General features: G+C 40.5%; 2 protein-coding genes across 2 annotated transcripts in view; one reads left to right on the top strand and one right to left on the bottom strand.

Annotated features, from left to right (window-relative positions):
* CARF (calcium responsive transcription factor) overlaps positions 1–23,090 on the bottom strand; it is an 84,341-nt gene extending 61,251 nt beyond the window's left edge. The window contains exons 1-2 of the mRNA XM_025405277.1: positions 23,045–23,090; positions 17,686–17,849 (exon numbers count right to left, since the gene is read on the bottom strand). The gene's annotated coding sequence lies outside the window, so the exon portion shown is untranslated. The remainder of the gene's footprint in view (positions 1–17,685; positions 17,850–23,044) is intronic.
* Positions 22,213–26,859, top strand: part of WDR12 (WD repeat domain 12) — a 34,231-nt gene continuing 29,584 nt past the window's right edge. The window contains exon 1 of the mRNA XM_025405280.1: positions 22,213–23,935. Coding sequence (XP_025261065.1) covers positions 23,895–23,935 — 41 coding nt within the window. The 5' untranslated portion in view covers positions 22,213–23,894. The remainder of the gene's footprint in view (positions 23,936–26,859) is intronic.

The raw sequence follows: 26,859 nt of genomic DNA, 5'->3' as shown, positions 1-26,859 counted from the left end.
CACAACCAGCTAATTTTTTTGTAATATTAGAAGAGACGAGGTTTCGACATATTGACCAGGCTTGTCTCGAACTCTGGACCTGAGGTGATCCACCCACCCTAGCTTCCCAAAGTGCTGGGATTATAGGCGTGAGCCACAGCAACTAGCCTAGATGCTCTTTCTTTCTTTCTCTTGTCTGACTGCTCTGGCTAGTAGGACATCCAGTACTATGTTAAAGATGAGTGGTGAGAGTGGGTATCCTTTTCTTGTTCCAGGCCAGGTATGGCAGCTCACGCCTGTAATCCCATCACTTTGGCAGGCTGGGGCAGGCAGGTTACTTGAGTCCAGGAGTTCAAGACCAACCTGAGTGACATAGTGAGACCTCCCCCCCCCATCTCTACAAAAAATTTTTTTAAAATTAGCTGGTTGTGGTGGCATGTGTCTGTGCCAGCTACTCAGGAAGCTGAGGTGAGGGGATTGCCTGAGCCCAGGAGGTTGAGGCTGCAGTGAGCCATGATCATGACAGGGCAAGACTCTGTCTCAAAAGATTAAAAATTTCTTAAGGGCTGGGAGTGGTGGCTAATCCATGTAATCCTAGCACTTTGGGAAGCCAAGGTGGAGAATGGCTTGAAGCAAGAGTTTGAGATCAGCCTGGGCAATATAATGAGATTCTGTCTCTATTAAAAAAAAAAAAAAAATCAGCCATGCATGGTGGTGTGTGCCTATAGTCCCTATAGCTTCTTGGGAAGCTGAGGTTGAGCTTGGTTCCCAACCAATCCCAAGCTGAGGATTGGTTGAGCTCAGGAGTTTGAGGCTACAGTGAGCCATAATCCTGCCACTGCACTCCAGCCTAGGTGACAGAGTGAGACCCCATCTCAGGAAAAAAACAATTTTCAATAAATTTTTAAGTTTTATTGTTTATGTCATTAAAACAAATATATGTTAATGTAGCAACATCAGAAAGTTAAAGTCACTTATAATTTCACAGAAATCACTGCCATTAACATTTCTGCATATTCTTCCAGACTTTTTCTAAGCATATGTATTTATAAGCAGATATTCATTCAATAAATGAATTATTACTCCACACCTACGTGACAAATACTGTTTCATGTGCTGGAGATACAAGGATGATCAAGACACTTAAAGTCTCTATGTATAAAATTTATATTCTGTGTGTTTTATAACTATATCTGAATTTTTAAAATCAGGTTTATTTCATGGTATCACAAAGGAAGTGAACATTTTAAGTGAACTCATGTTTGCTAATTAACCAACACAATTATGGAAAATGCAAAAGAAACTGACCTGAATATAGAGATTTAATTTAATATAAAGCTGTCTGATGGCAAGGTAATAGAAATTTCTTCAATGTACTGAGGTGTTCACATAGATCTAAAATTTTCTGGAATTAAAGAATTTTGGGCCGGGTGCAATGGCTTACTCTTGTAATCCCAGCACTTTGGAAGGCCGAGGCAGGCGGATCACAAGGTCAGGAGGTCGAGACCATCGTCGCTAACATGGTGTAACCCTGTCTCCACCAAAAATACAAAAAATGAGCCAGGCACGGTGGCACGCACTGGTAGTCCCAGCTACTTGGGAAGCTGAGGCGGGAGAATAGCTTGAACCTGGGAGATGGAAGTTGCAGTGAGCCGAGATCACGCCACTGCACTCCAGCCTGGACGACAGAGCGAGATTAAAAAAAAAAAAAAAGAACTTTGGAAAATTCAGCTTAGATCACTAATACGTAACAAAATTATACTTTTCTACTGATACTATAAAAGAATAGGACATACGAAATTTCAAATCTCAATTAAATAAAACAGGAGTTTCATGAACTTAGTTCAAAGTAGAGGTATTCAGACTAAATGAAAAGTGTATTGGACAGAATGAAGCTGGTGACATTATTTGCCACTGTACATTTCCCTAATATTCAAAACAATCAAAGGCCCTCGAAGAATTCTAGGACATTTTTGTAGCAACAAAGATACACTTTCAGGAGACAGCTCTAGAGTTATCTAAATGAGAATAAATTTTTGTGACTATATTTACAGTATAAACCTCAGAAAGCATCTGTGTCAAAATGGGGAACAGACCACTGGATTCTACTTGAGGTTGGAAAGTGAGAGGAGGATGAGGATCAAGAAACTACCTATTAAGTACTATGCTCATTATCTGAGTGACAAAATAGTCGGTACATCACACTCCCACAACATGCAATTTACCCGTGTACCAAACCTGCACGCATACTCCCTGAACTTAAAAGCTGGAAAGAAAAAACAAGAAAGAAAGAAAGTGTCCTGTATAATGAGACGTATGTCCTATCAGCATGAATATTTAACTGTTAAAAAGAAAAAGTAATCAAGCTTACTGTGAATTAAAGCCAATAAAATACATAATTTAAATAGGTAAATTTCTATAAAAGAAACTGAATCAATAATTGATAACCTTCAAAAATAGAAAGCAATAGGCCCAGATGTTTTACTGGTAAATTTTACCAAACATTTAAAGAAGAAATATGCCAATGCTCTATAACATCTTAAAGAAAACAGAAGCAGAAGGAACATTTCCTGACTCATCCTACAAGACCAGTATTACCCTAATACCAAAACCAGATAAAGATTTTTTTTTTCTTTTCTTTTTCTTTTTCTTTTTTTTTTGAGACAGAGTTTTGTCTCGTTTTGTCTTGCACAGGCTGAAGTGCAGTGGCGCAATCTTGGCTCACTGCAGCCTCTGCCTCCCGAGTTCAAGCGATTCTCTCTTCTCAGACTCCCGAGTAGCTGGGATTACAGGCGCACACCACAACACCTGGCTAATTTTGTATTTTCAGTAGAGATGGGGTTTTAACATGTTGGCTAGGCTGGTCTTGAACTCCTGACTTCAGGTGATCCACCTGCCTAGGCCTCCCAAAGTGCTGGGATTACAAGCATGAGCCACCACACCTGGCAAGATATTTTTAAAAAGGAAAACTATAGAATAATATCTCCTATGACATAAATATAAAAATCTTCAATAAAATATTAGCAAATCAATTCTACAAATGTACCAAAAAATCATACACTACAACCAAATAGGATTTATTACAGGTACACAGGGTTCGTTCAATATGTGAAAATAAATTAATGTAATCCATCACATAAAAAGGCATTAGAATTACATTAGGCATCACATCAACAGAAATTGTATGATCATATCAACAGACACAGAAAAAGCAGGCCAGGCCTGGTGGCTCACACTTGTAATCCCAACACTTGGGGAGGCTGAGGTGGGATCACTTGAGGCCACGAGTTAGAGACTAGCCTGGGCAGTACAGTAAGACTCAGCCTCTATTTATTTAATTAAAAAAAAAAAAAGGAAAAGGCATTTGATGAAATCCAACACCAATCATGATAAAAACTCTCAACAAACTAGGTAAAGGGGTGACTGTTAATTTGATAAAGCACAACTAAAAAAAAAAAAACCTACAGCTAGCATCATACTTTTTTTTTTTTTTTTTTTTTTTTTTGAGACGGAGTCTTGCTCTGTCACCCAGGCTGGAGTGCAGTGGCCGGATCTCAGCTCACTGCAAGCTCCTCCTCTCGGGTTCACGCCATTCTCCTGCCTCAGCCTCCCAAGTAGCTGGGACTACAGGCACCCACCACTTCGCCCGGCTAGTTTTTTGTATTTTTTAGTAGAGACGGGGTTTCACCGTATTAGCCAGGATGGTCTCGATCTCCTGACCTCATGATCCGCCCGTCTCGGCCTCCCAAAGTGCTGGGATTACAGGCTTGAGCCACCGCGCCCGGCCTAGCATCATACTTAATGGTGAAAACCTAGATACTTTTCCCCTAAGATTGGGAACAATGTGAAGATGGCCCCTCTCATCACTCCTATTCAACATAGTATTGAAAGTCCTAGTAAGGCCGGGCGCAGTGGCTCAAGCCTGTAATCCCAGCACTTTGGGAGGCTGAGACAGGCGGATCACAAGGTCAGGAGATCGAGACCATCCTGGCTAATACGGTGAAACCCCATCTCTACTAAAAAATACAAAAAACTAGCCGGGCGAGGTGGTGGGCGCCTGTAGTCCCAGCTACTCGGGAGGCTGAGGCAGGAGAATGGCGTAAACCCGGGAGGCGAAGCTTGCAGTGAGCTGAGATCCGGCCACTGCACTCTAGCCTGGGGGACACAACGAGACTCCGTCTCAAAAAAAAAAAAAAAAAAAAGAAAGTCCTAGTAAAGCAATAAAAAAAAAAAAAAAAAAAAAAAGAATAAAAGATATGCAGACTGGGAAGAAGATATAAAACTGTCTTTATATGCAGATGACATAACTGTCTTTGTACAAAATCCCAAAGGACAAAAACAAAACAAAACAAAACCAAAAACCTCCTGGAACTAATAAACAATTCTACCAAGGTATCAAAGTTGCAGGATAAAAGGTTCATACACAAAAGTCAATCACTTTCCTGTATCCCAGCAATGAATGATTAATTAGAGTTTGAAATTTAAAAGCATAATACCAGCCAGGCCCGGGGGCTCATGCCTGAAATTCCAGCATTTTGGGAGGCCAAGGTGGACAGATTACTTGAGCCAAGGAGTTTGAGACCAGCTTGGGCAACATGGCAAAACCCTGTCTCTACTAAAAATACAAAAATTAGCTGGGTGTGGTGGCATATGCATGTAGTCCCAGCTACTTGGGAGGCTGAGGTGGGAGGATTGCTTGAGCCCAGGAGGTGGAGGTTGTAGTGAGGTGAGATCACATCACTGAACTCCAGCCTGGGTGACAGAGTGAGACCCCATCTCAAAAAAACAAAACAAGACAAAACCCAGCACTATTTATGTTAGCACCAGAGAGAGAAAGAGAGAAAGAGAGAGAGAGAGAGAGAGAGAGAGAGAGAGATACTTAGATATGAATCTAATAAAATAAGCAAAGGAAACATATGAGGAAAACTATAAAATTCTGATGAAAAATATCAAATATCTAAATAAATGGAGAGAGAGTCCATGTTCATAGACCAGGAGGCTCAATATTTTTAAGACGTCAATTTTTCCCAACTTGATCTATACATTCAATAAAATCCCAAACAAAATACAGCAAGTCAGTCCAGGCTGGGTGACAGAGCAAGACTTTGTCTCTAAAAATGGGAAAAAGAAAACAGCAAGTTATATTGTGCATATCAAAAAACTGATTTAAAGTTTATGTGAAAAGGCAAAAGACCTAAGTGAATAACCAGTACAATACTGAAGAACAAAGTTGGAGAACTGATGCAACCCAATTTCAAGACCTGACTTACTGTAAACCTATGATAATCTATTCAAGACAACATGATACTGGCGGGGCATGGTGGCTCATGCCTGTAATCTCACAACTTTGGAAGGCCGAGGCAGGTGGATCACCTGAGGTCAGGATTTTGAGACCAGCCTGGTCAACATGGTGAAACTCTATCTCTACTAAAAATACAAAAATTAGCTGGGTGTGGTTGTGCACGCCTATAGTCCCAGATACTTGGGAGGCTGAGGCATGAGAACTGCTTGAACCCAGGATGCAGAGTTTGCAGTGAGCCAAGATCACGTCACTGCACTCCAGCCTGGACAACAGTGTAAGACTCCGTCTCAAAGAAAAAAAAAAAAAAGATAACATGATACTGTCAAAACAAAAACAAACAAACAAAAGAACCGGCCAATAGATTAAAAGAATAGAATAAAGAGACTAGGTATAGATCTGCACAGTCAACTGATCTTTAACAAAAGAATAAAAGCAATTCAGTGGAGAAAGGATAGTCTTTTCAACAAATGGTGCTGGAATAATGGACATCTACATGCAAAAAAATGAACGTACACACAAACCTTACACCCTTAAAAAATTAACTGAAAAAGAATCATATAGGCCAGGCGCGGTGGCTCACGCCTGTAATCCCAGCACTTTGGGAGGCTGAGGCAGGCGGATCACAAGGTCAGGAGATCGAGACCGTCCTGGCTAACACGTGAAGCCCTATCTCTACTAAAATACAAGAAAAAATTAGCCAGGCATGGTGGCAGGAGCCTGTAGTCCCACCTACTCGGGAGGCTGAGGCAGGAGAATGGCGTGAACCTGGGAGGCGTAGCTTGCAGTGAGCCAAGATTGCGCCATTGCAGTCCAGCCTGAGACAGAGCAAGACTCCGTCTCAAAAAAAAAAAAAAAAAAAAGAATCATATAACTAAATGTAAAACACAAACTATACAATTCCTAGAAGATAACAGAGGAGAAAACATAGATGATTTTGGGTATGGCAATGACTTTTTAAATACAACACTAATTTTAATGAAGTCCAGTTTATTATTTCTTTCATGGATCATGCCTTTAACACTGTATTTTTAAAACTTCTGCTCTCAGCTCGGCGCGGAGGCTCTTGCCTGTAATCCCAGCACTTTGGGAGGCCGAGGCAGGTGGATTACCTGAAGTCAGGAGTTCGAGACCAACCTGGTCACAATGGTGAAACCCTGTCTCTACTAAAAATACAAAAAGTAGCTGGGCGTGGTGGCGCACACCTGTAATCCCAGCTACTCGGGAGGCTGAGGCAGGAGAATCAGTTGAACCCAGGAGATGGAGGTTGCAGTGAGCCGAGATTGCACCACTGCACTCCAGCCTGGGCAACAATAGTGAAACTCTGTCTCAAAAAATAAAAATAAAAAACTTCTGCTCTCTGGAAAAGACAATGTCAAATAAATGAGAAGATGAACTACAAACTGGGAGAAAATATTTGCAAAATACATTCCGATAAAGGCTTTGTATCCCAAATATAAAAATAACGTTTTTTGGGTTTTTTTTTGAGATGGAGTCTTGCTGTGTTGCCCAGGCTGGAGTGAAGAGGCAGGATCTTGGCTCACTGTAACCTCCACCTCCTGGGTTCAAGTAATTCTCCTGGCTCAGCCTCCTGAGTAGCTGGAATTACAGGTGTGCGCCACCACGCCCGGCTAATTTTTTTTTTTTTTTTTTTTTGTATTTTTAGTAGAGATGGGGTTTCACCATGTTGGTCAGGCTGGTCTCCAACTCCTGATCTCGCAATCCACCTGCCTCGGCCTCCCAAAGTGCTGGAATTACAGGCGTGAGCCATTGAGCCCAGTCATACAAAGAACTTTTAAAACTCAACAATAAGAACCCAGTTTTAAAAATGTTGAAAAGATACACTTCACCAAAGAAGGCAAAGATGGTAAATGAACATATGAAAACATGCTCAACATCATATGTCATAGGAGAATTGCAAATGAAATGAAAACTTAGGTATCACAAACACCTATTAGAATACCTAAAATAAAACAACTGATGATATCAAATGCTGACAAGGATGCAGAACAGCAGGAACTCTCATTTGTTGTTGCTGGGAATGGAAAATGGTATAGCCACTTTAGGAGATAGTTTGGCAGTTTCTTACAAAGCTAAAACATAGGCTTACCTAGAGACTGCACTACTACGTATTTACCCAATGGAGCTGGAAATTTATATCCCACAAAAATCTGTACATAAGGCCAAAGCAGGAGGATTGCCTGAGTTCAAGAACAGACTGGGCAACCCACACAAAGAAAAAAACAAATTCCAGTTATCTAACTGATATAATCAAAACTTCTCTGGGCTTAGTGTGAGATTCTAAATATACTTTTCTCTATACTGTCTTTGAAAAACATCGCTTTTTCTATACTGTCTTTGAAAAACATTGAAAAAATTTTTTTGTACTATCTTTGAAAAACATTGAAAAACTTTTACATTTTTAGATGACTAAAAAGCTCTATTTCAATATTATTGTCTAACTTTTAAAATCCACGAACATCTCATAAATATACTAGACAAAGAGCATGGGAGCTAGATACAGTGGCTCACGCCTGTAATTCAGGTGGTTTGGGAGGCCAAGGCAGGAAGATCACTTGAGGGGAGGAGTTCATGACCAGCCTGGGCAACAAGGCAAGACTGTGTCTCTACAAAAACCAAAAAAATTTAGCCAGGTGTGATGTCTTGTGCCTGCAGTCCTAGCTACTTACTCAGAGGGCTGAGGTGAGAGGATCACTTGAGCCCAGGAGTTCAAAGCTGCAGTGAGCTCTGATCACATCACTGCACTCCAGCCTGGGTGACAGAGGAAGACCCTCTCAAAACAAAACAAAAGAACATGGGATCGGCTGGGCGCAGTGGCTCACGCCTGTAATCCCAACACTTTGGGAGGCTGAGGTGAGCGGATCACGAGATCAGGAGATCGAAACCATCCTGGCTAACACGGTGAAACCCCGTCTCTACTAAAAATACAAAAAAAAAAAAAAATTAGCCAGGTGTGGTGGTGGGCACCTGTAATCCCAGCTACTTGGGAGGTTAAGGCAGGAGAATGGCGTGAACCTGGGAGGCGGAGCTTGCAGTGAGCCAAGATTGCGCCACTGCAATCCAGCCCGGCGACAGAGCGAGACTCCATCTCAAAAAATATAATAATAATACTAAGATTTTTTGTTTCTAAGAGCTGATTATCCTGACTTTTAAAATTCATTTAACTATTATTGATTGAGTGACTTCCAATGTGCACTGAACAGAAATACAAAAGAACTCTATTAAAACAGGAAACTTTTTACAAAGTTAAATTCAACTGCAAATAAGGTCCTACTGAGGGGCTCATTAAAAATAAAATACCTATTAGGAATATAACTTTTAAAAAATTTATCTTTTTTCTTGCTTTTTTCCTATTACGAATACAATTTACTATTCTAAAATAAATTGTCAAGAATACGATATAAATGCAGTTTTTCTTTTTTCCTTCTTTTTTTTTTTTTTTTTTTTGAGACGGAGTTTCACTCGTTGCCCAGGCTGGAGTGCAATGGCGCCATCTTGGCTCACTGCAACCTCCACCTCTCAGGTTCAAGCAATTCTCCTGCCTCAGCCTCCTGAGTAGCCGGGATTACAGGCAGGTGCCACCACGCCTGGCTAATGTTGTATTTTTAGTAGAGACGGAGTTTCTCCGTGTTGGTCAGGCTGGTCCTGAACTCCCGACCTCAGGTGATCCACCTACCTTGAACTCCCATAGTGCTGAGATTATGGGTGTGAGGCACTGCACCCAAAATTTTTTTTCTGAGACAGAGTCTCGCTCCGTCGCCCAGGCTGGAGTACAGTGGCATGATCTTGGCTCGCTGCAACTTTCGCCTCCCAGGTTCAAGTGATTGTTGTGCCTCAGCCATCTGAGTAGGTGGGATTACAGGCATGCGCCACCATGCCCAGCTAATTTTTTTAATTTTTAGTACAGAACGGGTTTCACCATGTTGGCCAGGCTGGTCTGGAATTTCTGGCCTTGAGTGATCTGCTCGCCTTAGCTTCCCAAAGTGCTGGGATTACAGGTGTGAGCCACTATATCTGGCTTAATTTTCTAAAGTAAACTGAATATTCACTGTCTAAACATGATGACATCAAGATTTAAAAAAATTTCTTAATATTTCTGAGAGCTCTTTGACTTTTAAAATATAAGCACTATTATGATAGATCAATTAAGATTATGAATTTAATTGTCATAGTTACAAAATAAAATGTATTGAATTTCAACTATCCTAAATAATTATTAGCTAGAATCATCAACAATCACTCTACTATTCTGTGATATAGGACCTATTATTATCACCATTTTATAGAAAAAGATGAGGTTCATTGCTCAAAATTATAAGGTTATCATTTATTGAGCATTTACCATAGCAAGGTACTACGCTAAGAGTTTTACCTATATCATTTTATTCAACCCTTTCAACGACGCTGTGATTCAGTTGCTTGTTCCAATGTACATATAGGATAGGTGAATAAGTAACTTTCCCAAGATTACAAATATGCCAAGTGGCTAAGCAAGAACTCAAACCTACATGTGTTTATTTCAAAGCCCGTACTCTATTATTACAATAGGAACTTTTTTCAGGCAATAAACAAAGCTCCCTTCTGCCTTTATTAGTCAAAAATCCATAGCTTTAAATCTTTTTCTGGATAGGTTAACAAATTAAACATGTTAAAAGAAATTATTTGCTCCTTTTTGTTTGCAACTTTTGCTGGTTGAAATTTAATTAGAAGCAGTACCCTAACATACAAAAAGCTCTATCTCTGACACCATCCAAAAACTAGAGCTGTAACTATGCAGGCATTGTAGCCACTGAAAAAACATTAGGTAGAACAGATTGAGAAGTGGAGTTTAGGAAGAAATTGTAAAAAGTGCCAATAGCTTAAGGGTAAGAATTCTAAATATTCCCAGTTTCCTGACAGGTACTCTGATCCCGCTGCAAGTTACCCTTTACTAGCCTAAATTTTTTTTTTTTTTACTTTATTTACTTTTGCTCACTCACTCTGAAATTTCATCAGTAAAATTTTCATTGACATCAATAAGCCCTTTTTCTTAAAAAGAAAAAAACTCTGGAGAGAACATCAGCTATTAACAAATTTGTATAAATTTATGTAAGGATAGATGTCTTCCTTTAAAACGAGTTTAAAAGAGCTACCCTGAGGGAGTGAAAAGTTTTACTTGGAGGTGAGAAAGCAAGTACAGGTGAGACTCAAAGAACTTAGAGGGATCCAGTGGGCCTGCACAGAATGCTGCAGTGAAGACTGAGGGAAGTGTGACTGCCTTAGGTAAGTACACTAGTTAAGGGGTGGTGAGTATGTTGACAGAGAAAGACTGCCAAACACAAACCACCTACTGCAGAATTTTGCCCATATTGGGATTTTGCCAATGGAATAAAAATAACTATATTTTCTACTGCCTTCTGGGAATGAAAATCTATGGGTTAAAGAAGCTTTTTGTGGTTACACTGAGAAAATATTAAAATAGTTTCTATACAGAAAAGTGGGTTTTAATATGACAATTGACCTAAGCTATTGTTGAAATGGAGATTAAAAGTACATTTTTAAGTTACAGACACACTTTAAAAAAATAATTTGGATGCAGTAAAAAGTATTATTCTTCCTTCCTCCTTTCTTCCATCAATTTGCTTTATCTTCTTCAATCCGGACAACTGCAGAGTGACTTAAAACAGCTGATTTTCCCAGCTATCCTGAATGCCAGTACATGCTATAAATTTTTATCCCTAACTGCCAATTAACTCCGTCAAAGTAAACTTTTTTGTTTGTTTGTTTGTTTGAGACAGAGTCTTGCTCTGTCGCCCAAGCTGGACTGCAGTGGCACAATCTCAGCTCACTGCAAGCTCCACCTCCCGGGTTCACGCCATTCTCCTGCCTCAGCCTCCAGAGTAGCTGGGACTACAGGTGCCTGCCACCATGCCGGGCTAATTTTTTTTGTATGAGGGTTTCACGCTGTTAGCCAGGATGGTCTCGATCTCCTGACCTCGTGATCCGCCCGCCTCAGCCTCCCAAAGTGCTGGGATTACAGGCGTGAGCCACCATGACCGGCCCTGTCAAAGTAAAGTTTTTAAGAATGAAGATATTAATATTAAATAACCAGGTATAAAATGTTCTTTCCGAAGATGGCCGAATAGGAACAGCTCCAGCTTCCAGCTCATAGCACGAGCAACACAGAAGATGGGTGATTTCTGCATTTTCAACTGAGGTACTGGGTTCTTCTCACTGGGGAGTGCCAGACCATCAGTGCTGGTCAGCTGGTATAGCCCGACCAGCGAGAGCTGAAGCAGGGCGAGGCATCGCCTCACCTGGGAAGTGCAAGGGGGAAGGGAATCCCTTTTCCCAGCCAAGGGAAACTGAGACACACAACACCTGGAAAATCAGGTAACTCCCACCCTAATACTGCACTTTACCAAGGGTCTTAGCAAATGGCACACCAGGAGATTATATCCCACACCTGGCCCAGAGGGTCCCAGGACCATGGAGCCTCCCTCATTGCTAGGACAGCAGTCTGAGATCTAACTGCAAGGCAGCAGCAAGGTTGGGGGAGGGGCACCCGCCATTGTTGAGGCATAAGTAGATAAACAAAGCCACCAGGAAGCTTGAACTGGGTGGAGTCCACTGCAGCTCAACGAGGCCTGCCTGTCTCTGCAGACTCCACCTCTGGGGACAGGGCATAGCTAAACAAAAAGCAGCAGAAACCTCGGCAGAGGTAAATGACCCTGTCTGACAGCTTTGAAGAGAGCAGTGGGTTTCCCAGCACGGAGGCTGAGATCTGAGAATGGACAGACTGCATGCTTAAGTGGGTCCCTGACCCCTGAGTAGCCTAACTGGGAGACATACCCCACTAGGTGCAGACTGACACCTCACACCTCACACAGCTGGGCACATCTCTGAAACGAAGTTTCCAGAGCAAGAATCAGACAGCAACACTCACTGTTCAGCAATATTGTATCTTCTGCAGCCTCCACTGCTGATACCCAGGCAAACAGCATCTGGAGTGGTCCTCAAGCAAACTCCAACAGACCTGCAGCTGAGGGTCCTGACTGTTAGAAGGAAAACCAACAAACAGAAAGGACACCTACACCAAAACCCCATGAGTACATCACCATCATCAAAGACCAAAGGAAGATAAAACCACAAAGATGGGGAAAAAGCAGGGTAGAAAAGCTGGAAATTCAAAAAATCAGAGTGCATCTCTCCCTCCAAAGGAATTCAGTTCATCACCAGCAATTGATCAAAGTTGGAAGGAGAATGACTTTGACGAGTTGAGAGAAGAAGGCTTCGGTCAATCAAACTTCTCAGAGGTAAAGGAGGAACTACGTACCCAGCGCAAAGAAACCAAAAATCTTGAAAAAAGAATGGAAGAATGGATAACTAGAATAATCAATGCAGAGAAGTCCTTAAAAGAACTGATAGAGATAAAAACCATGACACGAGAATTACATGACAAATGCACAAGCTTCAGTAACCGACTCGATCAACTGGAAGAAAGACTATCAATGATTGAAGATCAAATGAATGAAATCAAGTGAGAAGAGAAGTGTAAAGAAAAAAGAGGAAAAAGAAATGAACAAAGCCTTCAACAAATATGGGATTATGTGAAAAGACGAAATCTACGTCTGATCGGTGTGCCTGAAAGTGACAGGGAAAATGGAACCACCTTGGAAAACACGCTTCAGGATATCATCCAGGAGAACTTCCCCAATCTAGTAAGGCAGGCCAACATTCAAATTCAGGAAATACAGAGAACACCACAAAGATACTCCTCGAGAAGAGCAACTCCAAGACACATAATTGTCAGATTCATCAAAGTTGAAATGAAGGAAAAAATATTAAGGGCAGCCAGAGAGGAAGGTCGGGTTACACACAAAGGGAAGCCCATCAGACTAACAAGAGATCTCTCGGCAGAAACTCCACAAGCCAGAAGAGAGTGGGGGCCAATATTCAACATTCTTAAAAGACTTTTCAACCCAGAATTTCATATCCAGCCAAATTAAGTTTCATCAGTGAAGGAGAAATAAAATCCTTTACAGACAAGCAAATGCTTAGAGATTTTGTCACCACCAGGCCTGCCCTACAAGAGACCCTGAAGGAAGCACTAAACATGGAAAAGAACAACTGGTACCAGCCACTACAAAAACATGCCAAAATGTAAAGACCATCGATGCTAGGAAGAAACAACATCAACTAACGAGCAAAATAACCAGCTAATATCATAATGACAGGATCAAGTTCACACATAACAATATTAACCTTAAATGTAAATGGACTAAATGATCCAATTAAAAGACACAGACTGGCAAATTGGATAAAGAGTCAAGACCCATCAGTTTGCTGTATTCAGGAGACCCATCTCACATGCGGAGACACACACAGGCTCAAAACAAAGGGATGGAGGAAGATCTACCAAGAAAATGGAAAACAAAAAAAAGCAGGGGTTGCAATCCTAGTCTCTGATAAAACAGACTTTAAACCATCAAAGATCAAAAGAGACAAAGAAGGCCATTACATAATGGTAAAGGGATCAATTCATCAGGAAGAGCTAACTATCCTAAATATATATGCAGCCAATACAGGAGCACCCAGACTCATAAAGCAAGTCCTTAGAGACTTACAAAGAGACTTAGACTCCCATACAATAATAATGGGAGACTTCAACACCCCACTGTCAACATTAGACAGATCAACGAGATAGAAAGTTAACAAGCATATCCAGGAATTGAACTCAACTCTGCACCAAGCAGACCTAATAGACATCTACAGAACTCTCCACCCCAAATCAACAGAATATACATTCTTCTCAGCACCACATTGCACTTATTCCAAAATTGACCACATAGTTGGAAGTAAAGCACTCCTCAGCAAATGTAAAAGAACAGAGATTATAACAAACCATCTCTCAGACCACAGTGCAATCAAACTAGAACTCAGGACTAAGAAACTCAATCAAAACCGCTCAACTACATGGAAACTGAACAACCTGCTCCTGAATGACTACTGGGTACATAACAAAATGAAGGCAGAAATCAAGATGTTCTTTGAAACCAATGAGAACAAAGACACAACATACCAGAATCTCTGGGACACATTTAAAGCAGTGTGTAGAGGGAAATTTATAGCACTAAATGCCCACAAGAGAAAGCAGGAAAGATCTAAAATTGATACCCTAACATCACAATTAAAAGAACTAGAGAAGTAAGAGCAAACACATTCAAAAGCTAGCAGAAGGCAAGAAACAACTAAGATCAGAGCAGAACTGAAGGAGATAGAGACACAAAAAACCCTCCAAAAAAATCAATGAATCCAGGAGCTGATTTTTTGAAAGATCAACAAAATTGATAGACTGCTAGCAAGACTAATAAAGAAGAAAAGAGAGAAGAATCAAATAGACGCAATAAAAAATGATAAAGGGGATATCACCACCGACCCCACAGAAATACAAACTACCATCAGAGAATACTATAAATACCTGTACGCAAATAAACTAGAAAACCTAGAAGAAATGGATAATTTCCTGGACACTTACACTCTCCCAAGACTAAACCAGGAAGAAGTTGAATCCCTGAATAGACCAATAGCAGGCTCTGAAACTGAGGCAATAATTAAGAGCCTACCAACCAAAAAAAGTCCAGGACCAGACGGATTCACAGCCGAATTCTACCAGAGGTACAAGGAGGAGCTGGTACCATTCCTTCTGAAACTATTCCAATCAATAGAAAAAGAGGGAATCCTCTCTAACTTATTTTAGGAGGCCAACATCATCCTGATACCAAAGCCTGGCAGAGACACAACAAAAAAAGAGAATTTTAGACCAATATCCCTGATGAACATCGATGCAAAAATCCTCAATAAAATATTGGCAAACCGAATCCAGCAGCACATCAAAAAGCTTATCCACCACAATCAAGTGGGCTTCATCCCTGGGATGCAAGGCTGGTTCAACATACGCAAATCAATAAACGTAATCCAGCATATAAGCAGAACCAAAGACAAAAACCACATGATTATCTCAATACATGTAGAAAAGGCCTTTGACAAAATTCAACAGCCCTTCATGCTAAAAACTCTCAATAAATTCGGTATTGATGGAACGTATGTCAAAACAATAAGAGCAATTCATGACAAACCCACAGCCAATATCACACTGAACAGGCAAAAACTGGAAGCATTCCCTTTGAAAACTGGCACAAGACAGGGATGCCCTCTCTCACCACTCCTATTCAACATAGTGTTGGACGTTCTGGCTAGGGCAATCAGGCAAGAGAAAGAAATAAAGAGTATTCACTTAGGAAAAGAGGAAGTCAAATTGTCCCTGTTTGCAGATGACATGATTGTATATTTAGAAAACCCTCATTGTCTCAGCCCAAAATCTCCTTAAGCTGATAAGAAACTTCAGCAAAGTCTCAGGATACAAAAACAATGGGCAAAAATCACAAGCATTCTTATACACCAGTAACAGACAAACAGAGAGCCAAATCATGAATGAACTCCCATTCACAATAGCTTCAAAGAGAATAAAATACCTAGGAATCCAACTTACAAGGGATGTAAAGGACCTCTTCAGGGAGAACTACAAACCACTGCTCAGTAAAATAAAAGAGGGCACAAACAAATGGAAGAACATTCCATGCTCATGGACAGGAAGAATCAATATTGTGAAAATGGCCATACTGCCCAAGGTAATTTATAGATTCAATGCCATCCCCATCAAGCTACCAATGACTTTCTTCAAAGAATTGGAAACAACTGCTTTAAAATTCATATGGAACCAAAAAAGACCCCGCAATGCCAAGACAATCCTAAGTCAAAAGAACAAAGCTGGAGGCATCACGCTACCTGACTTCAAACTATACCACAAGGCTACGGTAACCAAAACAGCATGGTACTGGTGCCAAAACAGAGATATAGACCAATGGAACAAACAGAACCCTCAGAAATAACACCACACATCTACAGCCATCTGATCTTTGACAAACCTGACAAAAATAAGAAATGGGGAAAGGATTCCCTAGTTAATAAATGGTGCTGGGAAAATTGGCTAGCCATAAGTAGAAAGCTGAAACTGGATCCTTTCCTTACTCCTCATACGAAAATTAATTCAAGATGGATTCGAGACTTAAATGTTACACCTAGTACCATAAAATCCCTAGAAGAAAACTTAGGTAATACCATTCAGGACATAGGCATGGGCAGGGACGTCACGTCTAAAACACCAAAAGCAACGGCAACAAAAGCCAAAATTGACAAATGGGATCTAATTAAACTAAAGAGCTTCTGCACAGCAAAAGACACTACCATCAGAGTAAACAGGCAACCTACACAATGGGAGAAAATTTTTGCAATCTACTCATCTGACAAAGGGCTAATATCCAGAACCTATAAAGAACTCAAACAAATTTACAAGAAAAAAACAACCACCACCATCAAAAAGTGGGCAAAGGATATGAACAGACATTTCTCAAAAGAAGACATTCATATAGCCAACAGACACATGAAAAAATGCTCATCATCACTGGCCATCAGAGAAATGCAAATCAAAACCACAATGAGATACCATCTCACACCAGTTAGAATGGCAATCATTAAAAAGTCAGGAAATAACAGGTGCTAGAGAGGATGTGGAGAAATAGGAACACTTTTACACTGTTGGTGGGATTGTAAACTAGTTCAACCATTGTGGAAAACAGTATGGCGATTTCTCAAGGATCTAGAACTAGAAATACCATACGACCCAGCCATCCCATTACTGGGTATATACCCAAAGGATTATAAATCATGCTGTCATAAAGACACATGCACACGTATGTTTATTGCGGCACTATTCACGATAGCAAAGACTTGGAATCAACCCAAATGTCCATCAGTGACAGACTGGATTAAGAAAATGTGGCACATATACACCATGGAATACTATGCAGCCATAAAAAAAGGATGAGTTCATGTCCTTTGTAGGGACATGGATGAAGCTGGAAACCATCATTCTCAGCAAACTATTGCAAGAACAGAAAACTAAACACCGCATGTTCTCACTCATAGGTGGGAATTGAACAATGAGATCACTTGGACACAGGAAGGGGAACATTATACACCAGGGCCTATTGGTGGGGAGGGGGGAGGGGTGGCATTGGGAGTTATACCTGATGTAAATGACGAGTTGATGGGTGCTGACAAGTTGACGGGTGCAGCACACCAACATGGCACACATATACATATGTAACAAACCTGCACGTTGTGCACATGTACCCTAGAACTTAAAGTATAATTTAAAAAAAAGGTTTTTTCCAACTGATAAACATAAATTGAACAAAATATCTTATACAAAGGGTAATTTGACTTTTTAAATAGTTAACTTTTAAAAATAAAGTTTTTACTTTCAATTAGTTAAAAAACATTACCTTCAGATAGTGGGTCAGGTTTAAATTCCAGGCCTCAAGCATTCTACTACCCCCAGAAATGTCCTTTCTTGTCCACCGAAGTTCTTTCTTTGGGGGCACTAAATCATGATAGCTGTAGCTTCATTTATGTGAAAGCTTTAACTGGGTCTTCACAGCAGCATTTTCTGTGTAATGAGAAGGTATTTAATGTATATTTTATTTTTCCACACATAAAGAAATGCATTAGATTTTGTTATGAAGGTTTTATTTTAAAATAACCATTATCAGCCTGGTGTGGTAGAACCATCAATTGACTCAGTTGAAAAGAACTAAAGACAAGGACCGACTTTACAGATAACTGCATGTATCTTGGGACAGATGACAATCTGTGCCTGTTTCCTTGTCTAAAATGAGGGATTTGGAATATTTAAATTCTCACATATTATAACTATCACTGAAACAAAGATGTCTAGCAAATTACATTTTCATCAATGAAAATATTTACTATTACAGCATCTTTTGGAGCCACAAGAAGCTTGAAAATAAAAGCTCTTCTCCCTATACCCTACCTCCCAAACCCTAGAATTGACTGGCTTATTTCTTAAGCAAGAAGCATTACAATTAGATAAAGAGAGCAAAAAAGAAAATATTAAATATGGAGCCTAAAGTTAATGATTGGATTTCAGAAAACACACTAAAGCATTACATTTTGCTGGCAAATTGTTTTCTAGAATGTTTTGTTATCACATGTAAAAAGTGGATTTTATCTTATACCAAAAGTAAAGATTGGAAAGCATCTGTAAAATTAGTAGCTCAGTGTTTTTATTTTAGGAAGAAAAGGCTTTTTGTTGTTTTTATACAGTGAATGTATGGCAGAGGGGTAGAGATTATTCAGATTGTTGTCATATCTCTTTCAAGGACCATACTTGGGCCATTGCTGTTGTGATCTTATTCAACAGCAATTCTACCAGTTCAAAATTTTGGAAGTAATTTCTTATGTGTAATATACAAAAAAAAAAAGGTCTTAGCATCCAATCATGTTGTTGAGTATCCTTCATAGACTTCTGTGTATTAAAACATTATTGTTAAAACCAGTAATCTGAGAATAAATCCCCAAACAGGATAATTAAAGAGAAAGCAGCTTGAAGTTGAGTTTAATTCCAGATGTCTTGGTTAAGATCCTAAGATGTAAAACATCTTTAAATCTATTCATTATCAGCGCCAGATCTTAACTACATTAAAAAATATTGCTTGGCTGGGTGCCGGTAGCTCACACCCGTAATCTCAGCACTTTGGGAGGCCAAGGTGGGCAGATCACGAAGTCAAGAGATGGAGACCATCCTGGTCAACATGGTGAAACCCCATCTCTACTAAAAATACAAAAAAAAATTAGCTAGGTGTGGTGGTGCGTGCCTGTAGTCCTAGATACTATGGAGGTTGAGGCAGGAAAATTGCTTGAACCTGGGAGGCGCAGGTTACAGGGAGCCAAGATCGCACCACTACACTCCAGCCTGGCGACAGAGCGAGACTCTGTTTCAAAAATCAATCAATCAATCAATCAATATTGCTCAAAAGTACTTTAGAAAATAAAATTTACCTCATCTTTTAGAGGTAGGTAAATGACATTCCTTTTATAGTATGTACAAAATTACTATGAATTGGTGACAAAAATGAAATCAAGACTAATTCACAAATATTTTAATAGGATAATTTATTTTTAAAGGATCAGTTTATAAAGTTATGCTAAACGTCGAAATTTTAAATGTATGCCAATATATATAAACAACCTACATTAATTTTTAAATTTTCTGCTGGATGCAGTGGCTTATGACTGCAATCCCAGCACTTTGGGAGGCTAAGGTGGGTGGATCTTGAGGTCAGGAGTTGGGAGGCCAGCCTGGCAAACATAGTGAAATCCTGTCTCTACTTAAAAAAAAAAAACCAAAAAACAGGCCAGGTGTGGTGGCTCATGCCTGTAATCCTAGCACTTTGGGAGGCCGATCAGATGGATCAGAAGGTCAGGAGATTGAGACCATCCTGGCCACATTATGAAACCCTGTGTCTACTAAAAATACTAAAAATTAGCTGGGCGTGGTTGCGTGTGCCTGTAATCCCAGCTACTTGGAAGGTTGAGGCAGGAGAATCGCTTGAACCAGAGAGTCAGAGGTTGCAGTGAGCCAAGATTGCACCACTGCATTCCAGCCTGGCAACAGAGCCAGACTCCATCTCAAAAAGAAAACAACAACAACAAAAAATACAAAAATCAGCTAGGAGTGGTGGCAGGAGTCTGTTATCCCAGCTATTGAGGAGGCTGAAGCATGGATCACTTGAACCCAGAGGCAGAGGTTGCAGTGAGATGAGATCATGCCACTGCACTTCAGCCTGGGCAACAGAGCAAGACTCCATCTCAGCCAGTGCAGTGGCTCACACCTGTAATCCCAGCACTTTGGGAGGCTGAGGTGGGAAGATCACGAGGTCAGGGGATCGAGACCATCCTGGCCAACATGGTGAAACCCCGTTTCTACTAAAATACAAAAAATTAGCCAGGCGTGGTGGCAGGCACCTGTAGTCTCAGCTACTCGGGAAGCTGAGGCAGGAGAATCACTTCAACTCGGGAGACCAAGGTTGTAGTGAGCCGAGATGGCGCCACTGCACTCCAGCCTGGCGACAGAGGGAGACTGAAAAATACCAAAAAACCACAACAAAAAAAATCCCTCCATCTAAAAAAAAAAAAAAAAAAAAAAAAGCACTTTTTAATTTTCAGGGAAAAAAAATCTAAGGCTGGTGTTCACAATGCCAGTTTTATTTATGGTTTTTTCTCCCTATAAGTTTCCCTGTAATCCATTTCTACCCATTTTTTACTTTGCACAAACAAACTTCTTTTTACCTCTTTGCTCTTTGAGAGTTGGTTTTTTTTTTTTTTGAAATCGAGTTTTGCTCTTTTCGCCCAGGCTGGAGTGAAATGGCGCTATCTTCGCTCACCGCAAACTCCACCTCCCGGGTACAAGCGATTCTCCTGCCTCAGTCTCCTGAGTAGCTCGGATTATAGGCAGCCGCCACCACGCCTGGCTAATTTTTGTATTTTTAGTAGAGATGGGGTTTCACCATGTTGGCCAGGCTGGTCTTTAACTCCTGACCTCAGCTGATCCGCCTGCCTCAGCCTCCCAACGTGCTGGAATTAGGCTGCTCTTTGAGAGCTTTACAAATTTATTTAATCCTTACAATGACTCTGAGGTAGATCTTTTTTGTCTCTGTTTGTAGACAAGAAAACTGGAACTGTCAAGAAACTTGCTTAAGATAGAGTGCATTAGGTTTGGATTCATAACCAAACTGGAAAAAAAGAAAAACACAAAAAACAATTAGGACTCCAGAGCCCTACAGAGTCTTTGTATCCTACCATACTGTGGCATTATATGGATATAAAACAAGAAAATTTAAGAGAAATGTATTTTCCAAACTGTGGTTCTCCAGATAACAATGTGTCTCCATGAAGACCATATAGTAAATACATCTCATAAAAAATGATTACTAACCAAAAGCTTACAATTAATGTTCCAAGTAAAGAAAAAGACTCAAAGTAAAAGCATCAGCTATCCCAGGTACTGCTTGGAGGCAACACCAAACACGACACATAAATCATTGTTGGAAAAAACTGTAAAACATAATGCTGGGTATTTACTTATATTGAATGCTAAAACTAATCTTTCCTTAACTAAAGGTCTCCGTCAAATGAAAAATATATTTTAGTCAAGTCAGGACTTCTGTTTTGCAAACTGAAAGTCTTACATAATTAAGCATATATTCAGGTTCTTTATTTTCCTGATCTTAATTTTCAATTCAAATTAAGATCAAACTATATTGACTCTGTCACTTACTGTATATTCTCATTTTGATAAATTTCAAATTAATGATAAAAATGAATTAACCTGCTGATCAATTATATTTTATATATATTTTAACCAATGATATATTATCAATAAGTACAGATTCAATGGCAAGATTTCATTAAGAAAGCGTTTCAAGCTTCAGGTGCCCATGACTCATTTAATGTGTAAATCCTCACCACTACAATAACCACATAGTTAAACGACCATCACTTCCATTAGCAAGCCCAAGCCTAATAAGTGATCTCCTGGACTTCAGCACAGAGGTTTTCTAATTTTATTCCTCCACTCAATGTGGCTATTCTCCCTTACCCATTCACGCTGGCAAAGCTTCTAGTTAAACTGGAATTGGTAACTATTATGATAATAATTTAACATATACCGAGTGCTTCCGATGCCGCAGTTAATTCTTACAGTTGATAAAAGTGTGGCACAGAAAGGTTAATCAAGTAGCAGAGGCAGGATTTGAACCCAGGAATTCTGGTTCCAGGACCCGCATTCCGACCGACAAAGGTGAGTAAACTGAAAAGAGTCCTACTTTTATTGTCACTGCTCTCTAATAAAAATTATTGTTTTCTTCCAATTGTTTAAATCTCTTCTCATTCTCTATTTAAATATTAGGAGTTTATTTAAACATGAGGCGTCTACCTTACAGTAGGACATCTTTAAACAACGTAAAAAAGGAAAGCTTTAGTTGTCTTCACCTGCACACATACCGCTCTGCCCACAAATTTTGCAATCCAGTTCTGCCTGATTCTAAACTGCTTGTCTCTTGAAGCGAATGCCTTAAAAAGTGACATTGGGATCAGGATAGTTATCTCCATCCATCCTCCCTCAGAAACACAACTATATTAGAGTAATTCTTGGGAATATTGAGAACAAGACATAGGCCTTTGGGTAACTTCAGGACAAAAAAGGCAAAAAGTCGGGGACAAGGTGTGGGAGGATGATTTTCTCCTTCTAAACATAAGGTATAAAAGGGCTCAGAAAGAGAAACAGAACCCTAAAAAGCAAGGTGCGGGTAGGCGTGAGGGACCACACATTGGGCGCTCCTCCCAAGGGGTCCCGCTCCTTCTCCGCGGCGATGGCGCGTCCTTGGGCTCAGCAACCCTCCTCAAGACACCTAACTTCCTCCTTCTCCAGCCTGTCCCTCTGCGGCCTGCGAACCCCGTCCCAGGCCGGGGGTCGGAAGCCCTGCCATGTAGGACCCGGAAAAGGCTATCCGGCTTGGCGCGGAGGGCGCGGCCAGTGACCGGCTACGGCTGGGGGCGGGGGCCGGCAGTTGCTGGGAGCTTCGGCGGGTCAGGAGGTGACGGGAGGAGGAGGAGGCAGGAGGAAGAAAGGGGGGGGTTGGGAGGTAGCGTCTGGTAGGTCTGCGCAGACAGCGCTGCCAAACCTCTGACTCCCCCAGTCCTGCCGCCGCCAATAGCCCCACAAGGCGAGATGGGAAGTCCGCCGGAGCAGAGGGGAGAAAATTCAAAACGAGTCTACTCAACCTCGTCTTGGCTCCGAGGCCCCGCCATGGAGACCAGCATAATGCGCAGGCGCACCCCACCGGGAACGCGCAGCGCAGTCCCACGAGAGTAAGACCACTGTCGGCCACCGTCGACCGTTTCCTCTCCCGTTGGTTCTTTTTTCGTATTTCCGCCTCTCTCCTCTCTCTAAAACCCTCAGTTAGAGGCGAGACTTAGGAAAAATCTCTGCAGAGTGAGATCTGGTTGGCAATATGTATGAGAAAAAAAAAAAAAACCTGCAAGGCGTTAGTCAAGAAAAGCTGAAGACAGAGGAAATTTGATATCTGGCTGGAATCTGGAGGATTCCAGATTCCAAATAAGATAGTCTGAGGGCAGCGTGGCAGTAAAAGACTACAATTCCCAGTGGTCACAGCGTTTGAGAAGCGATGCTTTCTGAGACTTGTAGTAACTAGGAGCTGTGTTTGAACTACCCAGGCTCAGGACAGCCCTTGAAAAAAAAATTTTTATTAATAAAGCGGATTTGAGTGGGATCTTTTTCCTAATCGATAACAGGCCCACATGTATGGGAAGAATTCTAACAATGATTAAAGGGACATGCTACCTTTAAGAATATGCTTTTCTAATCGATGACTCCTAAATCTAGGAGTAGGTAGTCGATGTTTGTGGTCTGGCCGTCTGTAGAAGGGCAACCTCGTGCTTTCTGCGGAGGAGACTGAAGGAGAGAAAGCAGAGTCCAGGCTTAGACAGCAGCTCCTCGCTTACCTGTGCAGTCTAATTTTGAGCTGCCTCTTTGTAGTCGTGCAAGACAGGAGCTCCCTGTTGTGGGTCTGCTAACCGACGTTTCCGTGGGCAAGTCGTGTGTGTACTCGCCATGGCTCAGCTCCAAACACGCTTCTACACTGATAACAAGAAGTAAGTAAGCGTTCCACCCTTCGCTCCCTTCCACAGTTCCTTTCCGACCACCCCTTTGGTATGACCTTGCGGATCCCTGGTTGTTTCTGCTGTCATCCCCACCCTTTTTTCTGAGATTACCTCCTTTCTAACCGGCTTCGCAGGTTCTATATAATTTGAATTGTGAGTGTGGAGGAGACTGAAGGGCTTCAGGTTTGCTTTCTCAATGAAACATTTTATATGTGTAATTTAAAATGAACAGTGGGCCTTGTCGCTATAGGGTGTCTGCTAGTGGTGGTTCACAGTTTTTGAAAACATGTCTTTTTTTTTTTTTTTTTTGAAGTAGGTGATAGAAGATGCTTTCTAAACCAGGTTAGAAAGTGGAGCTCTGACCATGGGGTTATGGTAGAGTTGGTTTTTGATAAGTATGAAGTCGATTTAGTTACTGATTTATTTTTATATATACATGTACATACTATAAATACATTATATACTTTATCATGTATTTATATATAAGTCGCATTAATATATAAACGTAAACATTTACCATTTTTATATATCTATATAGGTATATAAACATTTTAACCAGTGGTCTCAAGGTCTGTTAGCATTCATTCGAAAACTAATTGTATGCTGCCTTGTGTTATGTATTGCATTGTTAGTTTTCTTTGTGTTTGCCTGGTCTCTTCCAACTATATTGGAAGTCTCTTGAGGGCAGGGACTATATATTAAGCTTCTTGGATTGGCTGAGTCAACACAAAATGTCACATTTTTCAGTGAAAATGATAATACATATTTGTTGTGTTAATAAGCTAAAGTTAGCCATAAACTAGGAAACTCCCACCTGAGTTATACCTGTGGTTTTGTTTGTAGCTTTATGAGGAGAGCTAGTAAATAATCTTCTCTCCTCTTGTATTGTTGCTGAAAGTATACGTAAATCGTATCATCAATGCACCTGAGTATATGTACTTATATACAGAGCCTTAATACTTCTCTAGGAATGTGGTGATGCATTAACATAACCACTGTGTATTTTAATTGAAAGAAGGTTTTTTTTTTTCTTAAAATAACATTTTTTGAAATATTTGGGGCTTTTGTTTGTTTGTTTGTTTTGGTTTTTTGGAGACAGAGTCTCGCTCTGTTGCCCAGGCTGGACTGCAATGGAGGGATCTTGGCTCACTGCAACCTCCGTCTCCCGGGCTCAAGTCTTCCCACCTCAGCCTCCCGAGTAGCTGGAATTACAGGCATATACCACCAAGCCTGGCTAATTTTTGTATTTTTAGTAGAGCCAGGAATTTGCATTGGTGGCCATGCTGGTCTCGAACTCCTGGCCTCAAGTGATCCGCCCACCTCGGTCTCCCAAACTCCTGGAATTACAGACATGACCCACTGCGTCCAGCCTTGAGATAATTGTTGATTGACATGAAGTTGTAAGAGATAATAGGCCACAGTGTTTTAACCCCTGAAATGAATGGATACATGTCATATGTATGTTTGAATTTAGGCCCTCCAAAAGGTTAAAAAACGTAGAAATTAAAATTCTTTGCAGGGTGCTGTGGCTCATGTCTGTAATCCCAGCAGTTTTGGAGGCCGAGGAAGGCAAATTGCTTATCTCAGAAGTTTGAGACCAGCCTGAGCAACACGGTGAATCAGGAGTTTGAGACCAGCCTCAGCAACATGGTGAAACCCCGTCTCTACCAAAAATATAAAAACTTAGCCAGGCATGGTGGTGCCCACCTGTGGTCCCAGCTACTTGAGAGGCTGAGGTGGGAGGATCATTTGAGCCTGAGAGGCAGAGGTTGCAGTGAGCCAGGATCAGTTCAACTGTACTCCAGCCTGGCGAACATAGTGAGACTCTGTCTCAAAAAAATAAATAAATAAATAAAATTCTTGCTTTTTCTTTTTGCTTAATATTTTGGTCAGTAAAATGGTGTGGTGGGGGGCTAATATAATTGTCACACACACAAGAATATACATATATGTGAATTATATACATAAATGTATAGCTATAGCCTTATTGCTTAAAGTGTGGTTTGAGGATCATCAGCACCATATTTGCAGAGTTGTGCAACCATCAATTTTAGAACATTTTTCATCATCCTTGAGCTGTTTATTAAATAATACCCCCAGCCCTAGGCAACCACTGATCTGCTTTCTAGCTCTGTAACTTTATCTCTTCTGGACGTTTTGTATAAATGGAATCATATAATGTGATCTTTTGTGACTGGCTTCTTTCACTTACTATGATTTTTTAAAAATAGTTTAATTATGTCATAGTATATATTAGCACTTCATTCCTTTTTATGGCCAAATAATAGGCCATTAAATGGATGTACCATGTTTTTCCATTCATCAGCTGATGGGCATTTAGGTTGTTTATACCTTTTATCTATTATGAATAGTTGTTATGTGAACACTCATGTACAAGTTTTCGTGTGGATGTATGTTTTCATTTATCTTGCATATATACTTAGAAGTGGAGTTTTTGGGTCAGATGTAATTGCATGTTTGACTTTTTGAGGAACTGCCAGACTGTTTTCCAAACCAACTGCACCATTTTACATTACTGCCAGCAATAATCAGGGTTCCAGTTGCTCCCTATTTTCACTGACACTTGTTATTAGCTGTCTTTTTAATTATAGCACCCTAGTGGATGTGAAATTATATTTCATTGTGTTTGATTGGCATTTCCCAGATGACTAGTGATGAGCGTTTTCATGTCCCTATTTGGCCATTTAAAAAATTGTGTTGTCTTTTTATTATTGAGTTGTAAGTGTGCTTAATATAGTTTAGATACAAGTTCCTTATCAGACACATGATTTGCTAAAATTTTCTCACAGTCTCTCTTATAAGAGTCTCCTAATCTGCCTCCTGTCATGTGTTCCTCTGTTTCAGTGTCCACTGTGCAGCCAGAAACATCTAACTAAATAAAATCTGATGATATT

Source organism: Theropithecus gelada, chromosome 12 (assembly GCF_003255815.1).
Source record: "Theropithecus gelada isolate Dixy chromosome 12, Tgel_1.0, whole genome shotgun sequence".
Taxonomy (NCBI): Eukaryota; Metazoa; Chordata; class Mammalia; order Primates; family Cercopithecidae; genus Theropithecus; species Theropithecus gelada.
The sequence above is the reverse complement of the archived record's forward strand: the minus strand, read 5'-3'. Positions and strand labels throughout refer to the sequence as shown.